This window comes from Parambassis ranga, chromosome 13 (assembly GCF_900634625.1).
Source record: "Parambassis ranga chromosome 13, fParRan2.1, whole genome shotgun sequence".
In the NCBI taxonomy this organism is placed as follows: Eukaryota; Metazoa; Chordata; class Actinopteri; family Ambassidae; genus Parambassis; species Parambassis ranga.
The window spans coordinates 2952044-2973449 of record NC_041033.1 but is presented as its reverse complement, the minus strand read 5'-3'; the positions used below and the strand labels follow the sequence as shown (position 1 = coordinate 2973449).

The window sequence follows — 21406 nt, the reverse complement described above, 5'->3', positions numbered from 1 at the left end:
TCAGTCTCCAAAAGTCACCAGAGAGAGTCACTAGTTGCTTTTAATAGTTTGAAAGCCGCCAAATGTAGCGAGAGAGACGCCAAGTTACCAACACTCGTCTATATGCTGTGGTAAAAATGCCGCCCTGCGCATGTCCAGAACCGAACAGAACACGTCCCCCGAACCGAAAAACATGTACCGAACGGTTCTGATTTCTTTCCTGAACCATCCCACACCTACTAAATACAAAGTGGCCGTGTGGACAAGTGGCTGTGACGCTGTACCGGCTAGTCACAATACATTAGGCTGAAGCTAACGCAACAACAAAGGAATAATTTACCAGTTCCCCATTTGCACAACAGTTAACAGTGTACACACGGTGAAGAGGCATCCAAAGGTTGAAAAGTAACCAGTATACCAGTCAATAATGACTGTAAAGGTACGAATTCAATTTATAATGATTCGAAACTGACCTGTCCAGGGTATCAGAATCAGAATCAGAATCAGAATTACTTTATTTATCCCCGAGGGGAAATTCTTGTTTGTTACAGACAAATAGAAGTCAAAGAGAAACTGAAAAATGAAATAGAAATATATCAGAGATAGCATTTAAATACCAGAGTTGTTTCTAAAGAAGAAGAACATATTTACTATTGTATAAAAACCTTTACATAGTAAAGAGCATGACAGTGCCAGTATGAATGTACAGTGTCTGAGTGACTGTTACAGTTCAGAGTTCAGTAGTTTGATTAAGACAGGCAGGAATGACTTCCTGTGTTTCTCAGTGGTGCATCGTGGGAGTCAGAGTCTGTTGCCTATACCCCACCTCTCACCTGTACTTAGCTGGGATAGGCTCCAGCCCCCTGTGACCCTGCACCAGTGGACCGTCTCACACACAGCACTCACAGTGGAGCGCGGCGGCCATGTTTAAAGTTGAGGCGCGGAAGTCCTGCGACATCTTGCGAAGTTTCAGATGGAAACGGTAAAATAACAGGCAGTGAGAATAAAATACCTGGGTTACATATGTCCAGTCTCATGCCAACTACTTTGTTGTGGCAGTCTGTGTGGTCAAGTGATCCTGAGAGCTCTCAAGGTCCAGACCAGGGCTGTGCCCCGTGTGATCCCGACAGAAGCTTTAATTACACTACACCTTGGGGCTGGTATCAGTGACGTCTACGTCAGGAGGGACTGTCCTCCTCCTATATAATAGGCTGACATCGCTTCAGTCGCCATTCAAACACCTCTTCTCGCTTCTTCACAGCCGAAGTAGTGATACTTCTGCTAACAGCGGGTGCGTTAGCATCGTTTGTAGGTAGTAATACCACTATACAACTCATGCTAATAATACCCACAGCAGGTAGCGATACCTGACCACACGGTAGCCAGGAAAATAGCCATATTTCTGCTGCGTTTCGTGCAGGCAGGCGATTGGTTCACATCTGTCGACCTGAGGGATGCATATTTCCACATTCCGGTGTTTCCTCCACACTGGAAGTTTCTCAGGTTTGCCTTCCGAGGGACAGCATACGAGTTCACGGTGCTGCCGTTAGGCCTGTCATTGAGTCCCAGAGTGTTTGTGAAATGCACAGAGGCAGCAGTAGCCCCACTCAGGGAGAGAGGCATCCGCGTGGCCACTTACATAGATGACTGGCTTGTCGCAGCCTCTACACCCCGGGAGGCAGCCCACCATACAGATGTTCTCAGGAAACATCTGGTGAGTTTGGGGTTTCGCCTGAATATGGAAAAAAGCATGTTGACACCCTCTCAGTCCATCACCTTCATAGGCCTGACTTTGGACTTTCTCCAAGGCAGAACTTTCCTGTCTCAGGACAGGGTGGTGGCAATGAAAGGAAGTCTTGCATTGTTTCACAGGGGAAACACAGTCACACTCAGACAGTGTCAGAGGCTGTTAGGCCTGATGGCCTCATCTGTGGTGGTGATACCCCTGTTGACGCCAGGGGTACATGAGAGGGGCTCAGCGATGGGTAGCCTCCCTTGGCCTAGATCCTCTCCGAGATGGTCATCGAAAGGTGAGGGTTTCTGTGGACTGCTCACTGGCTCTGCACCAGTGGAAGAGCCCAGGTTTTCTGACCCAGGGGGCTACACACAAAGGGAGGACAGTGAACGGGAAGTGGGGCCCTCACATGTGCTTCACCCACATAAACTGTCTGGAGCTGATCACTGTTCATTTGGCTCTAAAACATTTCCTCCCCTGGCTGCGGAGACACCATGTTCTAGTGAGGACAGACAACTCCACCGTGGTAGCCTACATCAACAGGCAGGGAGGTTTGAGATCTTTGCGGTTGCATGCGCTGGCACACAGACTGGAGCAATAGTAATAATAGTCTGGAGCAATGTACACTTTCAGTCACTGTTCTTCTCCCTGCACGACTGAGTGGCTCCGCTGGGGATCGATGCACTGGCACACGAGTGGCCATGTGCTCTCCTGTATGCTTTTCCCCCAGTGGCTCTCATTTCTCCAACTCTGGCCAGAGTGAGGGAGAAGGGGCTGGTCGTGATCCTGGTTGCTCCGCACTGGCCAGCAAAACACTGGATGGAGATTTACCAGCTTCTGGTGGGCACGCCATGGCAGCTGCCATTATGCAGGGATCTACTATCCCAGGCACAAGGGGAAATTTTTCACCCTCACCCAGAGAGGCTGCTTCTGTGGGCCTGGCCCGTGAGTGGTTTAACCTGAACTCAACAGGACTCTCAAACAGTGTCAATGATACTATTCATACTATTGTATGGGCTTAAGTGGCAAGTGTTTGAGAGCTGGTGCTCAGAGTCCCAGGCCAATCCTTTTCAGTGTTCTGTAGGGGTGATTTTATCCTTTCTGCAGGACCTCATTGAGAAGGGGAAAATCTTTCTCAACCATTAAGGTGTACCTGGCGGCCATCTCTGCTTGCCATGTTGGTATGATGGTAAATCTGTGGGTCGACACCCTCTGGTGTGTCAGTTCATGAAAGGTGCACAATGTAAATTGCCTGTATCTAGGTCTCTTACGCCATCATGGGACCTGCCCACGGTGCTGGATGCTCTTTCTGGTCCACCTTTTGAACCATCAGGTGGACTTGAAGGTGCTATCTCTTAAGGCAGCTCTGCTCCTGGCCTTGGCCTCGGCTAAGCGCGTCAGTGAGGTTCATGCCCTGTCTGTGCACAAAGCTTGTACCCATTTTTCACCAGGGGGCGAGAGGGTCAGTATGCAGCCTAACCCAGCCTTTATCCTAAAGGTGTCCGGTCCGTGCACTAAGGACCTATCTGGACAGGACTCAGGGTGTTAGGCAGAGTGACCAGTTGTTTGTGTCCTGGGCTAAGCCATGTGTGGGCAAGCCAGTCTTAAAACAGCGCCTTTCCCACTGGGTTGTGGAGGCTATTGCTCTGGCTTACACGACCAAAGGTCTTCAGCCTCCTGCTGGTCTGTGTGTGCACTCCACTAGGGGCCTTGCTGCTTCCTGGGCTCTCTTTAAGGGGGTTTCAGCCCAGGAAATTTCTGCAGCTGCAAGTTGGGCTTCACCCCACACTTTTGCTAGGTTTTACAAGTTGGATGTTACAGTTCCAACCCTGGCACATTCAGTTCTTGGGGTAGAGCTTTCACAGGGTACAACCCACTCTTCGTGAGGCCCCTCTGGGACAGTTGTCATTTTTACAGGTATGTCTGGCAATCCGGGAATCAGTATTTCTCCCATAGTGAGACACGAAACGAATGCTATGAAAGAGAACTGGAGGTTATGGCTATAACTATGGTTCTCTGATTAGCATGAGTGAGTGTCTCACCAGACCACCCTCCTTGCTATGGAAGCGAGGAAGAGTTGAGAATGTTTGGTGACTGAAGCTATGTCAGCCTATTATATAGGGGGAGGGCGGTCCCTCCTGTCATAGACGTCACTGATACCAGCCCCAAGGGCTGGTGTAGCGTAATTAAAGCTTCTGTCGGGATCACGCAGGGGGCGTTCTCGCATAGTGAGACACTCACTCATGCTAATCAGAGAACCATGGTTATAGCCATAACCTCCAGTTTCTGCTGTATAACAGGCATTAAACAAGGAACATTAACTATAGTGACATTGCTAACCCTGCTAAAAGAAGAAGGTGGTATATTCTTTCTGCAGCTGAACATAAACCTATATCGCAAGATATTTTTTTTCCTCTATTACTGTTAATAACTTAGTTTGTATAATGTTACACAGACAATCACCTTGTTTTATATATTAGTACAAGCATGCAGCATGCCTGTTGGCTCACTGAGTTTGAATGTTAAATGTATTTCAGGCTGTTTTTAATGTTATTTTTTTTACTTTCTAGGCAGACAAGAGCGGCTGTGCTAAGTTTGTCTTTAAAATGTCAGCTTTCACCACAATTGACAAAAAGGCTTTGCATGATAATCTGGATGTCAGTGTGTCAGTGGAAGAGGAGGGAACAGGTACGTCATTAATGGACAGTGAATGAAAACAATGCAAGATCATGTATTTAAACGTAAACCTTTTGCGTTGTTGTAACATGGAGGCTTTTTATTTTCAGGTGTTACACATTCACAGGGGAAGAGATTAACCATTTCATATGTTATTGGGAGACTGTCTTTTTTTGACATGCCCAAAGTTTATGAAAAAGGATCAAATGTGGAAGGAAAGGTAAATCTTGTCTTCACTTTTGCTGTGCTTGCATCACACGGGGAACCCAAATCACATGGTCTGACTATCTTGTGGTTTCAGATCAAAGCAGTGTACCACAATAACACACCAATTCCTGACATGCCGGTGTACCTGCTTCAGAGTCAAAGATCGTCTTTCCATCACCTTCTGAATCTCACAACTGACAGCAATGGCATCGCTGCATTCTCAGTTAGCACAGAATTCTTTGAAGAGGAAGTTAGTCTCCATGTAAGTAAAAAGTACCACACATGCAGTCTGTCATCAACATGTAACGCAGCCCAACAGCTGTTTGTTTGCATTTTCATCAACAAAAGTGATCTCACATCCATCATGAGCTCATGGATATTTTTTCTTTTCTCTAATCCAGGTTAAGAGCAATCCAACAGAGCAGTATGTTGAATATAGAACTCCTTTCTATGAGAATGGCCGTTACACACTGCCTCTGTCCCAAGCCTCCTCTCCTTATACTAAAACAGTCAGCTCACTGGAGGTGAAGACAAAGGATGCACCACTTCGCTGTGATACAGAAGAAGACATTTCCGTCCAGTACACTGTAGTAAAAGAAGCCAGGGGCTCTGTGGATGTGGTGTATCTGGTGAGGCTCATTTTACTCCTCAAAAGCCGCCACATTCAGTGGAAGGAACGACCTTTGGGTCACACTAATTTAAAAGGCAAAAGTGAGGATGGCATGTTCCTCTTCAAACATGTCATTGTGCTGATAACTTCTGATTAATCATCAAGATATACTTGTGAACTGCATCTTGACTGATGCTGAATAACATTTTAGCATGTAGTGATTAATGTAAGTCAGAGGTGTCCAAACTACGGTCGGATTTTCTATGGCCCGCGGTTTCTATCTTAAAATGTGTTGTTTTTGGCCCGCCAGCCAAACATATCATACAATCATAAATCATACAAAATCAACAGGCAATTCTTATTTTTGTTTTTAACTCATTGTGTAACATTTGCATGAACATTATCACTCTCTGTCTGCATCGTGGTGCATCATGCAGTGTTGCAGGGCTTGGTTGTTGGTTACAGCTACGCAGAGGGCTCTGAAGCTGCACAACACCGGTTCAGCACTTCGACACAATTCACTACGAGACTAAACATGCTTCTGCATACAATCTCCTATTAGAGAGCGTCTGTACTGTAAGTGAAGTTCTCCAAAACTACAGAGCCCCTCTGTTACATGGAAAAAAAAAAAAATTGTGGCCACAAATTATGTATAACGTGCGCACGAAATATTGTTATTATTAGTTGTAGTATAGTAGCCCTATTTGAATTCATGGACAGGGCGCATGGCTGCCCGGCCAGAGAGCAGCCTCCCTGTGCAGCATTGAGCGTCCCTCTCTGGGGAATGTGCCGGAGTACTGGGGGGCTCCAGGAGTGCAGGGGAGTGGAGCGGAGAACCCCTGCTGCCCGCTCCTGCCCGCACTGGGCAGCAGGGAGCAATGCTAGAGCCATTAGAGAAGTTAAAGCGACATGATGGAGAGGGAGGGACGCTCATTGCTCCCTGCTGCACGGGCCTCAGGCCTTTTTACCGGCAGCTGGATGAAAGCACTTCTCCAGAAATGCGAACATTTGTAAACCATGAATTAGTTTGTTTCGTGTGAGCACACTGTCTGTTATAAACTGTGATGTTTTATTGGTGCAGTCCGTCTTTGCTTGTTAACGTTCTCTGTTGTTAAACTGTCAGCTGTACAGTGAGATGCGGCACTTCTCTCTTCCCGTCATTCAGTACGCATCTGTCGTAAGGCACGTCATCACATTTTTACATCTCTTTGGCATGCTCTGCAAACCTGTGTAAACATTAAATTACAGACCCGTTGAGATCAGCACTAAATGCACCTAGTCTACCTGACGTTTTTCTGATGTCTGCTGCACATGTCTGCCACATATGATCAGATCTCACCTTCACATAGAGTCGATAACTTGCCTGTTGCTCTGTTATCACAACCACACAGTTTCTGAATTATTTAAATTTTCGTGTATATTCAGATTTTCTGATCTGTCATCTGAATGCTAAGATGATATTTTGTTTGCTATGTAAGATGTAACATATTACAAAACAGCATACACAGTTTTTATTGTTTAAAATAATGACATCGGGGACTGTTGGCCCTTTCGCATTATCGAATCTGGCCCTCCCCGAAAAAGGTTTGGACACCCCTGATAAATGCCCATAATTTAATAATGGTTAGCCTGCACTGCATCAAAATGAATATGACTGTAGAGGATATGAGAAGCTAACTGTGGGTGAAATATACTCCAAGGAATAATATATGTATTTATTGCCATATTTATGTATGAATGACTGAAACTGCCTTACTCACTGTTGGTGTCATTTTCTCTAAAACCCACCAGGTTCTGTCCAAAGGAGCCATTGTCATGCAAGGACATGAAGAGGTTGAAGTGCAGGATAAACCTGGTTTGTAACGTTCAAGTCATATTTGAATACTTTTATTAGGGCCCGAGCACCCAGTGGTGCGAAGACCCTATTGTAATTGTAGTGTTTATTCTTATTATTTGCCTGCCTGTTTAACTGCATTTTCGCCCCTTTGCCATGCACGAAAACAGCAAACTTTGCACACTCATCAGGGGTGGTCGCTGCAAATGGGTGGGGCAAAATGGCTCTACAGCGCCCCCTTGAATTTTTAAAATACCCCTCTCCTTAGAGGTTTATTTAGAGTAGGAAGACAAAAATCGGGACACACAGAGAACACATCTAGACGCACATAAAAGTCTCTTGCACCATTGATCTAGACCACACAGGAAGTCAGCCATTTTCATTTTGGCGATTAAATTTCAGCGATTTCCACCTTTGGTTTGCGGACGAACTCTTCCTAGGAATTTTGCCCGATTGACTTCATATTCGGTCGCTGTCACGTAGAGACCATGCTGATCAAAAGTTATCAAAAAGTTTTCTCTAAGTTAAAGGGCGTGGCCGCTACGGCGTCACTTTGCCATTCATACACGAACAGCTCTGTCTCCTACATACTTGCTCCAAACAGCTTCAAACTTTCTGCACGTGGTCAGAGCCCCGCCCTGAACGTCTCTATGTCATCATGATCTGTGCCACTCCTGGCTCTCTCTTGTGGTGGAAACAGGAAATGCCATGTTCTACACCGACATGCACTTCTCTCACACAGTTTAATCCTTACACAGCTAAATGAAGATCACAGATTTGAAGTCCCACAGAGACACCTGTGTGGTTTCCTGTATCAGGCTGCCTGTGGCGGTGGCGACTGTCGAACCTTCGCAATGTCAACTGCTACTAACTTCGCAGTGCATCGTCCTAACGTCCTCAAATTATTTTTTTTTTTTTCACTTAAATCTTTATTAAAGTTGTTTTTCACTTGCACAGATGTGAAACCTAAATTAATACGATTTAACTCAAACAGAAATGTAAACATATGGGGGTTCCCTTCTTGACAGTCCATCCATATTCCATTTTCTTATACTCAATCAAGGTTTGAGTATTGTCGCTGCTCAGTTATATACATTGTCCACTTCATCCATTTCTCCGTGAATTGTGCTTCCTGCAGTCTTAGCCGATGTGTAATTTTTTCCATTGTGTAAATATCCTCTACAGTGTGTGTCATTGATCCTGCGTGGGGATGTCTTCCTTTGCCCATTTTCTTGTAATCGCTTTTGTAGCTGCTGCTAGCAATACTTTAACCAAATATAGGTCCTCCGTTTGTATACCCGCTCCACATAGATCACCTAGATATAACACCGTACAACACAGAGGGATGTTATATCCAAGGATTTTCAGTAACATATCACAAATCATGACATGACAACACAATTCCAAAAAATATGTGAATGATCAGCATTCAGTACTCCACAACCTCTCCAACAGGGCATATTTCTATTCAACTGTTTGCTTTTGACCTTGGGTGTCAGGAAAAAAACGCACCAGGTTCTTCCAAGAAAATTCCCTCCAGATCCATGAACTGGTGGATGTGTGATATATTTTCCACATGTTCAGCCATTGTTCATCTGTGATTTTTATCCTAAATTCTGACTCCCATTTTTCTTTTATGTATTTAGTTGAGTGTTTATTGGAAATCAACTGTTTATATAATCCAGATACAGTTCTAACTTTGGTTCCTTTATATGCATTGTAAATGGTTTGGATCACACCGTTCACTTCTCCAGAGGGAGCAACCCTGGTCTCTTTCATATAGTAATCCCTCAGTTGTAGGTATCTATAGAAGTCATGCTTATCCAAATCATATCTGTCTTTAATGCTTTGAAAACTCTCCAGCTGTCCATCTTTCACCAGTACACACCATGCTGTAATTCCCTTGGTTATCCATTGCTTAAATCCTTTGTCATATCTAGCTGGTTTAAAATTGCTATCATATGCTACCCACTTCAATGACTTAATGTCTTTTTGAATCTTGTATTTTTTTATTACGTTAAACCATAATTTTAGTGTGAACATCGTGATTGGATTTGTTTGGTTTTTGATCACCTTGTATATTTCCTCGTCTCCTATAATGCTCTGTATTGGGTATTCTCCAAACTGTTTTTCCACATCTTTCCATTTTGCAGCGTAATCTGGCTTACACCAGTCAACAATATACCTCAATTGAGCTGCATGGAAGTATGCATTTAAATTTGGTAGTCCCATCCCCCCTTCTTCTTTTGGCAGCTGGAGAGTCTCCAATCTTATTCTGGGTTTCTTCCCTCCCCAGACAAACCTTGAAATTATTCTATTCCAACTCATAAATTGTGACTGTGGGACCTCTACTGGTAGAGATCGGAACAAGTACAGAAGCCTTGGTAGGACGTTCATCCTGATTATTTGAATTCGTGAACTGAGATCTAGTGTTAACGTGGACCACCTTTCGATATCCCTTTGTATTTCTCGCGTTATCTTGTTATAGTTTGCTTTATATAGTTTACTTAGTCCTTTTGTAATTATAATCCCTAAATATTCAATTCTTTTAAGTTTCCAATTAAAATTAAATAATTCTTGGATCCCTTTTGGTGGACTGTAATTTAATGCTAATATTTGTGTCTTTGCGATATTTATTTTATATCCTGATAGGTGTCCGAATGTTTCCAAGAGTTTCATTAATGCAGGTAGTGATTCATTTGGGTGTCTAAGGTAGGTTATAATATCATCCGCAAAAAGTCCTATTTTTTGCTGTATGCCATTCACAGTCACTCCCCTGATCTCTTGGTCTTCTCTAATAGCCTGTGCTAATGGTTCTATAAAGAGAGCAAACAGAGTAGGCGATAAACAGCATCCTTGCCTTGTTGACCTCTGTAATCTGATATTCCCAGTCAAGCTTCCATTAATTTTTATTCTTGCAGTTGGTTGTTGATAAAGTGTCTTTATGCACTGTATTGATGTATTGCTGAATCCAAACCGCTCTAATATTTTGTATAGAAATGTCCAATTAACACAGTCGAATGCTTTTTCTGCATCTACACTTACTAATACTGTGCTCTTTTTGTCTTGTCTTGCTTGTTCCACTACATGAAGTGTTCTTCTAATATTATCCTGCGTCTGTCGTCCTCTTATAAATCCTGTTTGATCTTCCTCTATTATTTCTGGTATGAAGGAGTTCAGTCTTTTAGAGATTATTGCTGTATATATTTTATAATCCACATTCAGTATAGAGATTGGTCTGTAACTGGCACAGTGGTCCTTGTCTTTTCCTTGTTTCGGGATAACTGTGATTATTGCCTCAGCCCACGATGGGGGCATTTTGTTATTTTTGAGAGTCCAATTAAAAGAGGCAAGCAGCAGTGGGGACAGCTCTTCTCCAAACATCTTATACCACTCTGCTGGATATCCATCGCTCCCCGGTGATTTATTATTCTTCAATTTTTTTATTGCGTCTTTTACTTCCTCCATTGTAATTTCCACTGTTAATTCATCATTTTGTATTTGTCCAATTGAGGGTAGGTCTAGCATCTCAAGAAATGCAACCATGTCATTTTCTTCTGCAGATGTGGGCTGTGTATATAATTCCTGGTAATATCTTTGAAAAATCTGTTGAATACCATCAGGAGTAGATACTGTCTCACCTGTATGAGGGTCTTTGATCTTGGATATATTACTAATTGCTTGCTGTTTTCTTATACGCTTTGCCAATATTTTGGTGGCCTTCGAACCCACTTCATGATAGCCCAACTTAAAATATTTATTCTTCTTTTCAATTTCATCTAATAATATGTCATTTATTTTCCCTTTTATTTCTTTAATTCGTTGACATATCTTGGGGTCATTAGAATTTTGGTATTCCTGTTCCAATTCCCTTAACTTCTCAGTATGTATTCTATAACCCTCTTCCTTGGTTTTTTTAACATATGCAGATTCAGCTATGAGTTTTCCTCTAATGACAGCCTTCATGGCATCCCAAAATATAGTTGGATCTACTGCACCATTGTTATTTTCCTCTATATATCTTGCTAGTTCAGTTTTTACCTTCTTCCTTATTTGTTCGTTATTCAAAATTCCCAGATTGAGTCTCCATACTGTATGTCGTCTTCTTTGGCTGAAATGTATTGTTAAATAGACTGGGTTGTGATCTGACACATCTGCACCCCCTATTGTGCAGTCTTTTACCTTATGTTTATCCTCTATATTCATAAAAAAATAATCTATTCTTGAATGAACTTTATGTACTGCCGAATAATGTGTAAAGCCTTTTTCCAGGGGATGTAGACTCCTCCAGACATCGATCATTCCCATCTCTTCTAATGATATGTTAATGAATCTTGTCAAATGCATTTTATTCCTTTTTAAGCTAGTTGCATCTATTTCATGGTCTCTAATAACATTTATGTCTCCCCCACAGATTAACACACCCTGTGATTCTACTACGATAGCATCAAACAGGGATTTAAAAAACAATTTGTCACTTTCCGGAGGTGCATATATGTTCACTAATGTTACTGGCTCGTTCTCTAGTCTTCTCTCCCCAGGTCCCCGTTGGTGGGCGAAGGGGAAATCCTCATTTCTAAAGAGGGCCCCTCACTAGACTCAGTTCGTTTTTAACAGAACTCTGTAAGGTCTAGATATGTCCAACTATAAAAAAAAGAAAACTAAACATCTCCCAGTCGGGTTGAATATTCTCAACATTGAAGTAGTCTATAGATCCATGGTGTTACCTTCCTCCTCCCGTATATGATTATGTTTTCCTGTGAAATTCCTGCAGTTTCTCTCTGGCTCGGTCCGCATCTCGGGTCCTTTCCCCTGATCCTCTGCCACTCCGACGTTAGTCGTGTCTTCCCCGTTGCCGCAGGTGTGCTGTCATCACCTGGTGTGCCCACTACGTATCCCCTCTCTCTCATATCCCGGGCGGCTTCCATGGCGCTGTCATATGTTTTCACTCCATTGTTCCAATGTATCCTTATTCTGGTCAGCGGTGTCTGGAAACGTATCTTTTCCTCCTTGAGACCTTTTTAATGCCAATATATGACTTCCGTTTATGGACAACTTCAGCGGGGTAGTCGTGATCAAAAAAGATTTGCTTGCCACCTATTTGTATTTTTTTCTTCCACGCTGTCTTCAGGATCATTTCTTTCGTCTCAAACTTAAGAAAGTTAACTATTATGGACCTGGGTGTAGCATTTGGGTTTGGCTTTTGCGCAAGAGCGCGGTGTGCTCGTTGAATGTGGAGCTCCGTTTCTTCAGGTAGCTGTAGTTCTGTTTTTAGCAGCTGTTCTACGTACTTGCTGGGGTTCTCCTCCGTGTCCTCGGGGATGCCAAAGATACGGATATTGTTTCTCCTTGATTTCCCCTCGAGGTCGGTAATCTGTTCTTGCATCTGTCGCGTCATCATTTCCATCATAGCTTCTCCCGCGTCTGCTTTCCACTCTTCTAGCTCTGCTATGCGTGTCTGCGTGCCTTCTGTGTCTGTAGCTCGTTTACATTAGCCGTTAGCTTGTGCTCGATTTCTTGCTGCAGAGTGTTGATATCCTCTTTCAATTCTTTCTTCAACTCGTCTTTGAGAGTGATAATTTTGTGTCGTAACTCTTGTTTGAGGTCTTTGATGTCCCTGCTAATAGTGGCTAATCCCAGTCGCAGCATCTCGTTTTGATCTTGACCGTCCATTTTCTTTGCTATTTCGTCCTCGTGTTTGCTAGCTTCGTTTTCAGAGTTTGTCCCAGGTAGTTTCTCAACTTTCTTTTGTTCCTGATTAGTTTTCCCTGTTCTTCGGTTGCCTCTCCCACCCATTATATCACTCACAGTCTTCGAGTTAAGTCTTATGGTGGTTTTTGAATGCCCGACATGGGAGGTTAGTTAACTACACGTCTACTCTCTCAGCCATCTTCCCGCACACTCCTCAAATTATTTTTAATGTCATAACGGTCCATCCCAGGATAGTCTGCATGCTTATGAGTCACCTGCACAGCGCCACCTACAGGAAACCGGAAGTAACTGCTTTTTGACAAGTTTTATGTATGGATCAAATGTTTTTGGAGGTTTGATGCACAGACAGGTCTCCACTAGTCTCATGGGGTCTGGCTCCACCCAGTGGACACATAGGGTACTACAGCTGGTATAACTCCACCACGGATGCTCCCAAAATCCTCACATTTTTTACATGTGATACAGACCCGACCCCAACCGCAGCTCGTGGGGGGAGCGGGGAAGAGAAGGGATGGCATGATGGGGAGGGGGCGGTCGCGTGGAGTGCGAGGGCCCGATCATTGCTGCTCGCAGCTTTTATTGATTTTGTGTTTGTGTGGTTTCAGTGAATGAGGGTGAAGTGTCCTTGAAGCTAAAGGTGTCTCCAGAGATGTCCCCTCAAATCCGGATTGTGGTCTATGCTGTCCTCCCCAGTGAGAGTGTGATCGCCCACAGTGCTGACTTCTCCACTGAGAAATGCTTCAGTCACAAGGTCAGTGTGAGAAGACAAAGGGGTACTGATTGCACTTTTAAGAGTTAGTTGTATAAACACACAAGATTATAGATGGTTGCAGTGAATACACTGACTGTACCAGCTCCACTGTATATAGTAGAGACATCAAAGTTTAGAAGGTGTGTCTTGTATGTTTTAGGTGTCAGTGGAGTTTACTCCTCCTTCAGCTGTGCCAGGAGAGCAGACCAGCATGCAGGTGACAGCCAATCCAGACTCTTTGTGCGGTGTGAGCGCCATCGACCAGAGTGTTCTCATCAAGGAGCCGGGGAAGGCTCTGACTGCAGCCAAGGTAACTGGAGGAATCAACCACAAATACATCTAGAATTGTGAGATTTGTGGGATCACAAGCTGTCACAAATCATCCAATCACCTGGTGTTGGAATAAACATGTCTGTAGATATAGAAGATAGAGATAAAATATTTAAGGTTTGCTTTTTTACTTTATTATTTATTTTTTTTTCAGATCTTTGACTTGCTGCCTGTTAGGAAAATGACATACATCCCATATGAGGTTGAAGATCCTACAGAGTGTTTGCATGTCAGACCAAGAAGATACATTTTGCCACCTCCTAATCAAGAGAGAGGGGATGTTTATTCAGTTTTTCAGGTACTTCTACAAAAAATGTGAAGAGTGAAGAATAATATTGTATATATGAGGTTGTAAAAAAAAATCACAAATTCCTTGTTATTACTAGAGGATTACCTCTGACAGCCTTAATATACTTTGAATAGTTTTTGTGTTGTAGCTGTAATGAACTTTGTGGTGATAGTTGTTTGTTGTTGTATCATCTAGAATGTAGGACTGAAAATGGTGACAAACATACCCATCCGAATGCCTTCATGTCTGAAATACAAAGGAAGAGAGTACTACCAGGGCCACTATGGTGATTTTTTAACATCTCTGTCACATACAGAACATCTACTGATATGTGATCTGTGCATCTGCTTCACTATTTTCTGCTTTTTTCCCCAGGCATTGGATATAGATACCATGTTGGTTTGGGAGCAGTTCCTAATTTAGCCAGAGTGAATGTGAGATTGGGAGCAGCACCTCGTCCTGTTGGGGAACGTGGATCCGTCGGTTTTCTTCCTCTTCCTCCTCCTCCAATAGAGACCATCCGCACTTTCTTCCCTGAGACTTGGATATGGGACCTGGTGGAAGTTGGGTGAGCTTTGAAAGGGGCATTATGATGAGAACATTGATGGAACGAACAAACTTCACTCACATGGATTGTCTGTTTCACCTCTCATTTAGAGAGTCTGGAAAGAAGGACGTGTCCCTCACTGTCCCAGACACCATCACCACCTGGGAGACGGAGGCTTTCTGTTTGTCTCCTCAGGGTTTTGGTTTGGCTCCTCGTAAAAACTTCACCGTCTTCCAGCCCTTCTTCTTGGAGCTCACCATGCCGTACTCCATCATCCGAGGGGAGCAGTTTGAACTGAAGGCAACTGTCTTCAACTACCTGACCAGCTGCATCATGGTAAAATATGACTCTACATGAACTGAATTATTGTGTCAGGCTGCACCTCATTGCTAACAACACAATCATGGCTTTAAGTAGAGATAACTCAAACATGTCTTTGTGCAGTGTAAAACAATTAGAAAGATATCAATCACTGAAAAGGAAAGGTGAATCCCTTTATTTTACAGATGTTGAAATAAATAAAGAGTGAAATAATAATAAAGAGTTGTAACTACACGATTACAACTCCAAAGAACAGTTTTTCACTCTGTAATGCACATCAACTGTAGAAAAAACAACTTAACTGCTGCTCCAACATGGCTTTTTACGTGCACAAGGATTTTTGTTTTTTCAGGTATTTTGTTAGTTCATGCAGATTTTTAAAGTGAGGTGTGGAATAAAGTGGTTCTGAATAAATATCAGGATTTTATGCTTAAATTTGTCTGTTTGGCACCACATGGTGCATTTAAGTACCATTAGAGTTTCAGGGAGCGAGGATGATGTCCCTCACAAATCGTACTTGTTTACATGTGTTCATGAATCCATCTTTAATGTACCAAACGCCTGCTGCTTTTATTCAGCGTTCCATCTCTGATGTGATTGTCATCTCCTGAACAGATCAGTGTGACTCCCACACCCTCTTTGGAGTACAACCTCATACCTCTCTCTGGTGACCAGTACACATCCTGTTTGTGCGCCAGTGAACGCAAGACCCTCAGTTGGACCATGGTCCCCTCGGTCTTAGGTGAGATTCTGGGTTTTTCCCCTCACTGGTGTGAAGGGTGACTAGATGGATTAACAAATGTCCTTTATATCATCTGTATGAAATCAGATCACCTCACCAAATAACTGTTTTACTAATCTTTTTTAGGGGCCTTGAACGTGACGGTGCGTGCTGAGGCTGTGCCTTCTCACGCTTCATGTGACAATGAGATTGTGGAGGTCCCTGAGAGAGGTCGCATCGACGTGGTCACAAAATCTCTCATTGTAAAGGTGTGTGCCAAAACAATATTCTTTGGTATAAATAGAGATATTATACCTGACATTACATTATAGCTGTCACTTTTCACTTTCAGTTGATGATGCATTTTAGAGGATTTAATGTCGACAATTGTTTCTTTCTTCCTCTCTGCAGGCTGAAGGAACCGAAATGACAAAGACGTACAACTGGCTGCTCTGCCCCAAAGGTCAGTGTGTGTTCCACTGTTTTCAAATGCCATTACTTCAGTACATTTTCCTCATTTCACTAACTGATCATACTCCCATTTCTGTAACCTGGATTTCCAGTATGGCCTGTCATGCACTCAAGTAGAGGTACTGACCTGCTGTTGCAGTTTCTGTTAGACAGTTGTTTCTGTGTGCACACAGGAGATGCTCTGACCGAGGAAATGGACATACAGCTCCCTGAGAATGTGATCCATGGATCTGCTCGTGCTTCAGTATCAGTGCTGGGTAAACCTCTCATTTGTTTTAGTTTAATTCCTGTGCTATAGCTTTGTATTTCTTAAGCTCATCTTTATATTTGTATTCATTAGTTATACGTTCTCTTCCTGGCTTTGGTTTTTTTGTGAAGGTGACATCCTCGGTCGGGCCCTCAAGAACCTGGATGGTCTGCTGCAGATGCCGTATGGATGTGGAGAACAGAACATGGCTCTGCTGGCTCCAAACATCTTCATCCTGCAGTACCTGAAAGGCACACAGCAGCTGACTCCAGCCATCATGGAGAAGGCAGCCAACTTCCTGACCAGCGGTGAGTTTGAAATTCAAATCTGAGAGTGCCAGCTCATACTTATACCATACAAGATGTGACAAAGCTTGTTCTGTCTGCTCCACAGGCTACCAGAGACAGCTGAACTACAAGGATAGCACAGGTGCTTACACTACTTTTGGATCGGGACCAGGGAACACTTGGTGAGAACATTAATGATCAATGTTCCACACAGAATAATTACATTTATACCATAGCATCACATACAGGTGACCTCAGAGAATATGGAAAATATTCTAGCATGGTAGGGGAAAGGGGTTGACTCCTCCTTAAATACCAAATTAATGGCAAGGTGGGTGAAAAAATAGTTTCTGTGTCTCTGTCACATGGGCTTCTCTGCTGCCTTGCCTCTTTGGATCTTTGTCACACATCTTCAAACATCATGACACACAGAGGACTTGTCATGACCTCACTATTTGGCAGCTAGTGTTCATCCTAGGCAGCTTGTGCTTATGATACTCAGTATAGATGTTGTGTGAATATCCTATCCTAAGAAAACGTACACATAACAATTCAGATATGTACTGTTGCCAATGTTCTCCACTTTATTGTCAATAATGTAAAGCATCACTTTATCTGCCATCTCCACTTCAGTGTTACAGTTCAGCATCTTAAAGTCATTTCTTTCTGCCTTTCTGCTCCTTCTCAGGCTAACAACGTTTGTGATGAGATCTTTTGCCAAAGCTCAGGCTTTTGTCTACATTGATCCTGCAACCATCGAGCAGTCCAGAGTGTGGCTGGAGCGTAATCAACAGGAAAATGGGTGTTTCACGAAATCTGGAACACTTTTTCACAAGACAATGAAGGCAAGCTGTCTGTCTGTGTGAAGTTTGTATAGTTAGACATACACAGTGACATCTAGCAGCATGAGTGTCCAAATCAGCCCTCTTCCATTCATAGTTGGACAGTGACTGTCAATAGTTTGTAAAGCAGGTTTCTGCCACTGTTTGCAGTGTGTTAAACTGAGCCTAACATCTCTTTTGTGATATCAGACCACTGAATTATGTATGTGATGCTTTGTCTGTCCAGGGTGGTGTGTCAGATGTAGTGACTCTCAGTGCGTACATCACTGCAGCCTTCTTGGAGATGAATATGTCAGCAAGTGTGAGTACACATGATCTACACAAATATCCTTAAATTATATCAGTACAAGCATCATTACTAATATAACACTACTATGTACTACTGTGCAACAACAAGCAGAGACTGTCTTTCTCCTTGAAGTTGGGGAAAGGTACATAAATGCTGTTTGCTATTATTATGACCATCAGTTTAGAAGGACATCATGGTCATGAGTAGAAGCAGTAATGAGTGAACAGTAGCATTGTTTGTGGACGTGATTTTACATCTGTGTGTAAACAGCCAAATCAGTTTTAAACTTGTTTTTTTATGTTGTAGAATCCTGTGGTGATGAAGAGTCTGTCTTGCCTAAAGGAGTCCCTCAGTGACCTCAGCAACACCTACACCACAGCTCTGCTGGCGTACGTCTTCACACTGGCAGGAGACATGGAGACCCGTGCTCAGCTTCTGCAGCACCTGGACACAGTCTCAGTAACAGAGGGTGAGTCATTGTCCTGAAGGAAATCATTCAGGTCACAATAACCTGGATGTTTCTTACATGGTGTCTGTTTGCAGGGGGTCTCCTCTACTGGTCTCAGACAGCAAAGGAAACATCAGCCTCTCTGTCTGTGGAGATCAGCTCTTATGTTCTCTTGGCCAAAATCAGTGCCTCTCCCACTGTTGAAGACCTGGGCTACGCCTCCCGCATCGTCAGGTGGCTGACGAAGCAGCAGAACTACTACGGAGGATTCTCCTCCACACAGGTACAACAGAACTCGAAGGTCTGGGACACATGGAAACCAAAATTAAGTGGCATGATATCTTTTCCAAGAGTTTAAATCGAGGTAACTGGACTCAAGGATTGTTTTATGAAGGCGTTCTGCGCAGAACTGAAGAAGCCACTTGGGGGGTGGCGAAACGTCTTCAAAAAACAATCCTTGAGTCCAGTTGCCTCGATTTAAACTCTTGGAAATGACTATGACCCGGATGAATGAGAGCATCCACAGATATAGTGGCATGATATCATTCTGAGGCTTTACAATTTTGTGGTAGCTTTGTTAAATCCATAAATTTATTGATGATACGTGTTGCATTGCTTCTAAAAGATAATGCTCATAATATAGACTCCTACACATGAAACCTGCTGCATCTACAAACCACAGTGTGTGTGTTGTAGGACACTGTGGTGGCTCTTCAGGCTCTGGCTCTCTACTCCACTCTGGTCTTCAGTCCAGAGGGCTCCAGCACAGTGACAGTCCAGTCTCCCAGTGGCCAGCTGACATTTGATGTGAATCAGGACAACAAGCTGCTCTACCAGGAGACCCTGCTGCAGGACGTGACAGGGAAGTACAGCCTGGAGGTGAAGGGCACTGCATGTGCTTCAGTGCAGGTCAGTGACATGTGAGAGAGTTTACTGCTTAACCATAATTAGCCCCCTTTTTCATCTAGTGGATGTTTTCTATAAATATAACAATGTCAAACTATCCTTCCAGTTGTCTCTCCTCTACAACATCCCAACTCCGGGTGATGTCACCACGCTCGGGGTGGAGGTCCAATCAGAGGATGACTGTACCAGTCAGAGACCCAAACTCAGTCTGAAGCTCAAGTCCCTGTAAGTGATTGACACGCTGATGTGACAGAGGAAAGTGTGCATCTGTCAGTGTGGTGGACGTACATGAGACATGAAGTAGTTACTTCTCCACAGGCTCAGATTAAGAAGTGACGTTAACGTTGCTATTGTTCTATTACAGATACAGTGGTGAGCAGGACAGCACCAACATGGTCATCCTGGATATCAAAATGCTGTCTGGATTTGTCCCAGACCCAAAGTCTCTGGAGATGGTGAGTTATTACGCTGACTCACCTTAACAGAACGGAGAGTGGGTGTCACCTCTGTCTTAACCGATTATTCTCTTCTACCAGCTCAAAAGTGCCCTCCTGGTGGATCGTGTAGAACAGAAGGACGATCATGTTCTGATGTATCTAGGAGGGGTGAGGATCCACGGTGGAGACACAGTCACTGATGCTGTATGATTTTGGGACTGACTGTGATGTCTCTGTCTCTTTAGTTACCGAAGGCCACCCCCGTCAACCACAGTTTAGACCTCATACAGGAGCTCCCAGTGCAGAACCTGAAGCCAGCCGTGGTCAAGATCTATGACTACTACCAACCAAGTACACCTTTAAACCCCTTCACTGACACCACATGCTGAAACTGAGCCAGACGACAAACTGACCACAGTTTTGTTTGAAGTTTAAAATGTGTTGAATATAGTTTTACTGTTTTCTTTTTCTTTCAGGTGACCAGGCTGAGACAGAATACATCTTCTCATGTGCTACAGGTAACAAACCATCAAAACACAATAACCCTGCAGCAATTCTCACAATATTCAGTGAAGGCATTGTTTGTTTGTTTTTTTTTTAGCTAAACACAAAATGTGTTTGACATCAGCCACACTTCCTCAGTGAGTGCTCACTTTTTATTCTTTCTTTTGCAGCTTGAAGAGCTCATCACTGTTTCCAGTGTGATGTAAAGATTCCTTTACTGACGTTTTGTACCTCCATGTCTTAATGTGTCATTTTGCAGTTAAACATGTGTTTGCTGGTTATTGTAACTGTGTTCAATGTTGAAATCAAGCCTAAAATACAGTAAAGTGATGTGAACATCCAGCTTAAATCTGGTCTCTGTTTCTACAGTTTCAGCTGTATGTAGCATTCTGTGCTCTTTTTCACTCAGTCACCAGAAACAAAACCTTGTGTGAGTAAAAGAAGGAAGATAAGAGTGCACATTATGTTTAACAAGTCTCACTTGTTACAGATGTTATTACATTTTAGCCGCTTTGTAATTCGCTGGTGGTCTGTAGCTTTAAATGCAGATGAACTGTGTCTGCCAGCTATACGATAACATCATATGTGCGACCTATCAATAATATTGTCCCATATGATATCACTCCTCCTTTCACATACATCCTTACACCAGGGTTCTTGTGACCGTGCTTATCTCTTTTAACTCCAGGCCACATACGTGACCTGCCAGACATCTGCCTGACCACCAACCTTTTAGATGGAGTAGTAGAGTCAAGAACCCCAACTTCTTTCTCGGGAATTGCTCTGTTCCACTGGTTCAAAAATACCATCATAAATGCAGTGGATCAAGTTCACCACTCCTTGATCTCAAAGACGCTGGACTGGCTTGTGCACATGGAGGTATACAGGAATAACTAAAGAGCAAAAACAGCCTTGAGAATATGTGGCTACCCAAACTGGGCTCTGATCAAAGCTGGTAAGAGCTGGTAGGACAATATTACAACTGGGAGAGAACCGGTCACAGTCCTCCAAGAAGCAAAAAGGCTCCAATAGCCACCATGCAAATCATTATTATAAAGTTCAAGAGTTTTCACACTGTACAAAATCTTAAAGGATGTAATAGAAAGCCACAAGTGACCCCCGTTTAATTTAATTGAATATATTGGCTACCGATAAGTTGTTGTCAAACAAGACAGATTTTATTAATGCTGTACTTTGCGAATGGGAAGAATGGGTCTTAAATTGTTTTGAATTTTACACTGTGCAGGTTGTTTGTTTGGGAGG

The 21406-nt window shown here is 43.2% G+C and overlaps 1 protein-coding gene across 1 annotated transcript in view; it reads left to right on the top strand.

Annotated features, from left to right (window-relative positions):
• The window catches only part of LOC114444313 (alpha-2-macroglobulin-like), a 28074-nt gene extending 7582 nt beyond the window's left edge, over positions 1 to 20492 (top strand). The window contains exons 9-36 of the mRNA XM_028418773.1: positions 4285 to 4402; positions 4501 to 4610; positions 4692 to 4859; positions 4999 to 5226; positions 6999 to 7062; positions 13359 to 13504; positions 13665 to 13814; positions 13989 to 14132; positions 14319 to 14409; positions 14499 to 14691; positions 14781 to 15006; positions 15607 to 15733; positions 15860 to 15981; positions 16124 to 16175; positions 16357 to 16440; positions 16562 to 16738; positions 16824 to 16899; positions 17406 to 17562; positions 17786 to 17860; positions 18155 to 18317; positions 18392 to 18579; positions 18993 to 19205; positions 19309 to 19427; positions 19567 to 19657; positions 19739 to 19807; positions 19885 to 19990; positions 20116 to 20157; positions 20314 to 20492. Of these exons, the coding sequence (XP_028274574.1) occupies positions 4285 to 4402; positions 4501 to 4610; positions 4692 to 4859; positions 4999 to 5226; positions 6999 to 7062; positions 13359 to 13504; positions 13665 to 13814; positions 13989 to 14132; positions 14319 to 14409; positions 14499 to 14691; positions 14781 to 15006; positions 15607 to 15733; positions 15860 to 15981; positions 16124 to 16175; positions 16357 to 16440; positions 16562 to 16738; positions 16824 to 16899; positions 17406 to 17562; positions 17786 to 17860; positions 18155 to 18317; positions 18392 to 18579; positions 18993 to 19205; positions 19309 to 19427; positions 19567 to 19657; positions 19739 to 19807; positions 19885 to 19990; positions 20116 to 20157; positions 20314 to 20318 (3504 nt within the window). The 3' untranslated portion in view covers positions 20319 to 20492. The remainder of the gene's footprint in view (positions 1 to 4284; positions 4403 to 4500; positions 4611 to 4691; positions 4860 to 4998; positions 5227 to 6998; positions 7063 to 13358; positions 13505 to 13664; positions 13815 to 13988; positions 14133 to 14318; positions 14410 to 14498; positions 14692 to 14780; positions 15007 to 15606; positions 15734 to 15859; positions 15982 to 16123; positions 16176 to 16356; positions 16441 to 16561; positions 16739 to 16823; positions 16900 to 17405; positions 17563 to 17785; positions 17861 to 18154; positions 18318 to 18391; positions 18580 to 18992; positions 19206 to 19308; positions 19428 to 19566; positions 19658 to 19738; positions 19808 to 19884; positions 19991 to 20115; positions 20158 to 20313) is intronic.
• The last annotated feature ends 914 nt before the right edge of the window (positions 20493 to 21406 follow it).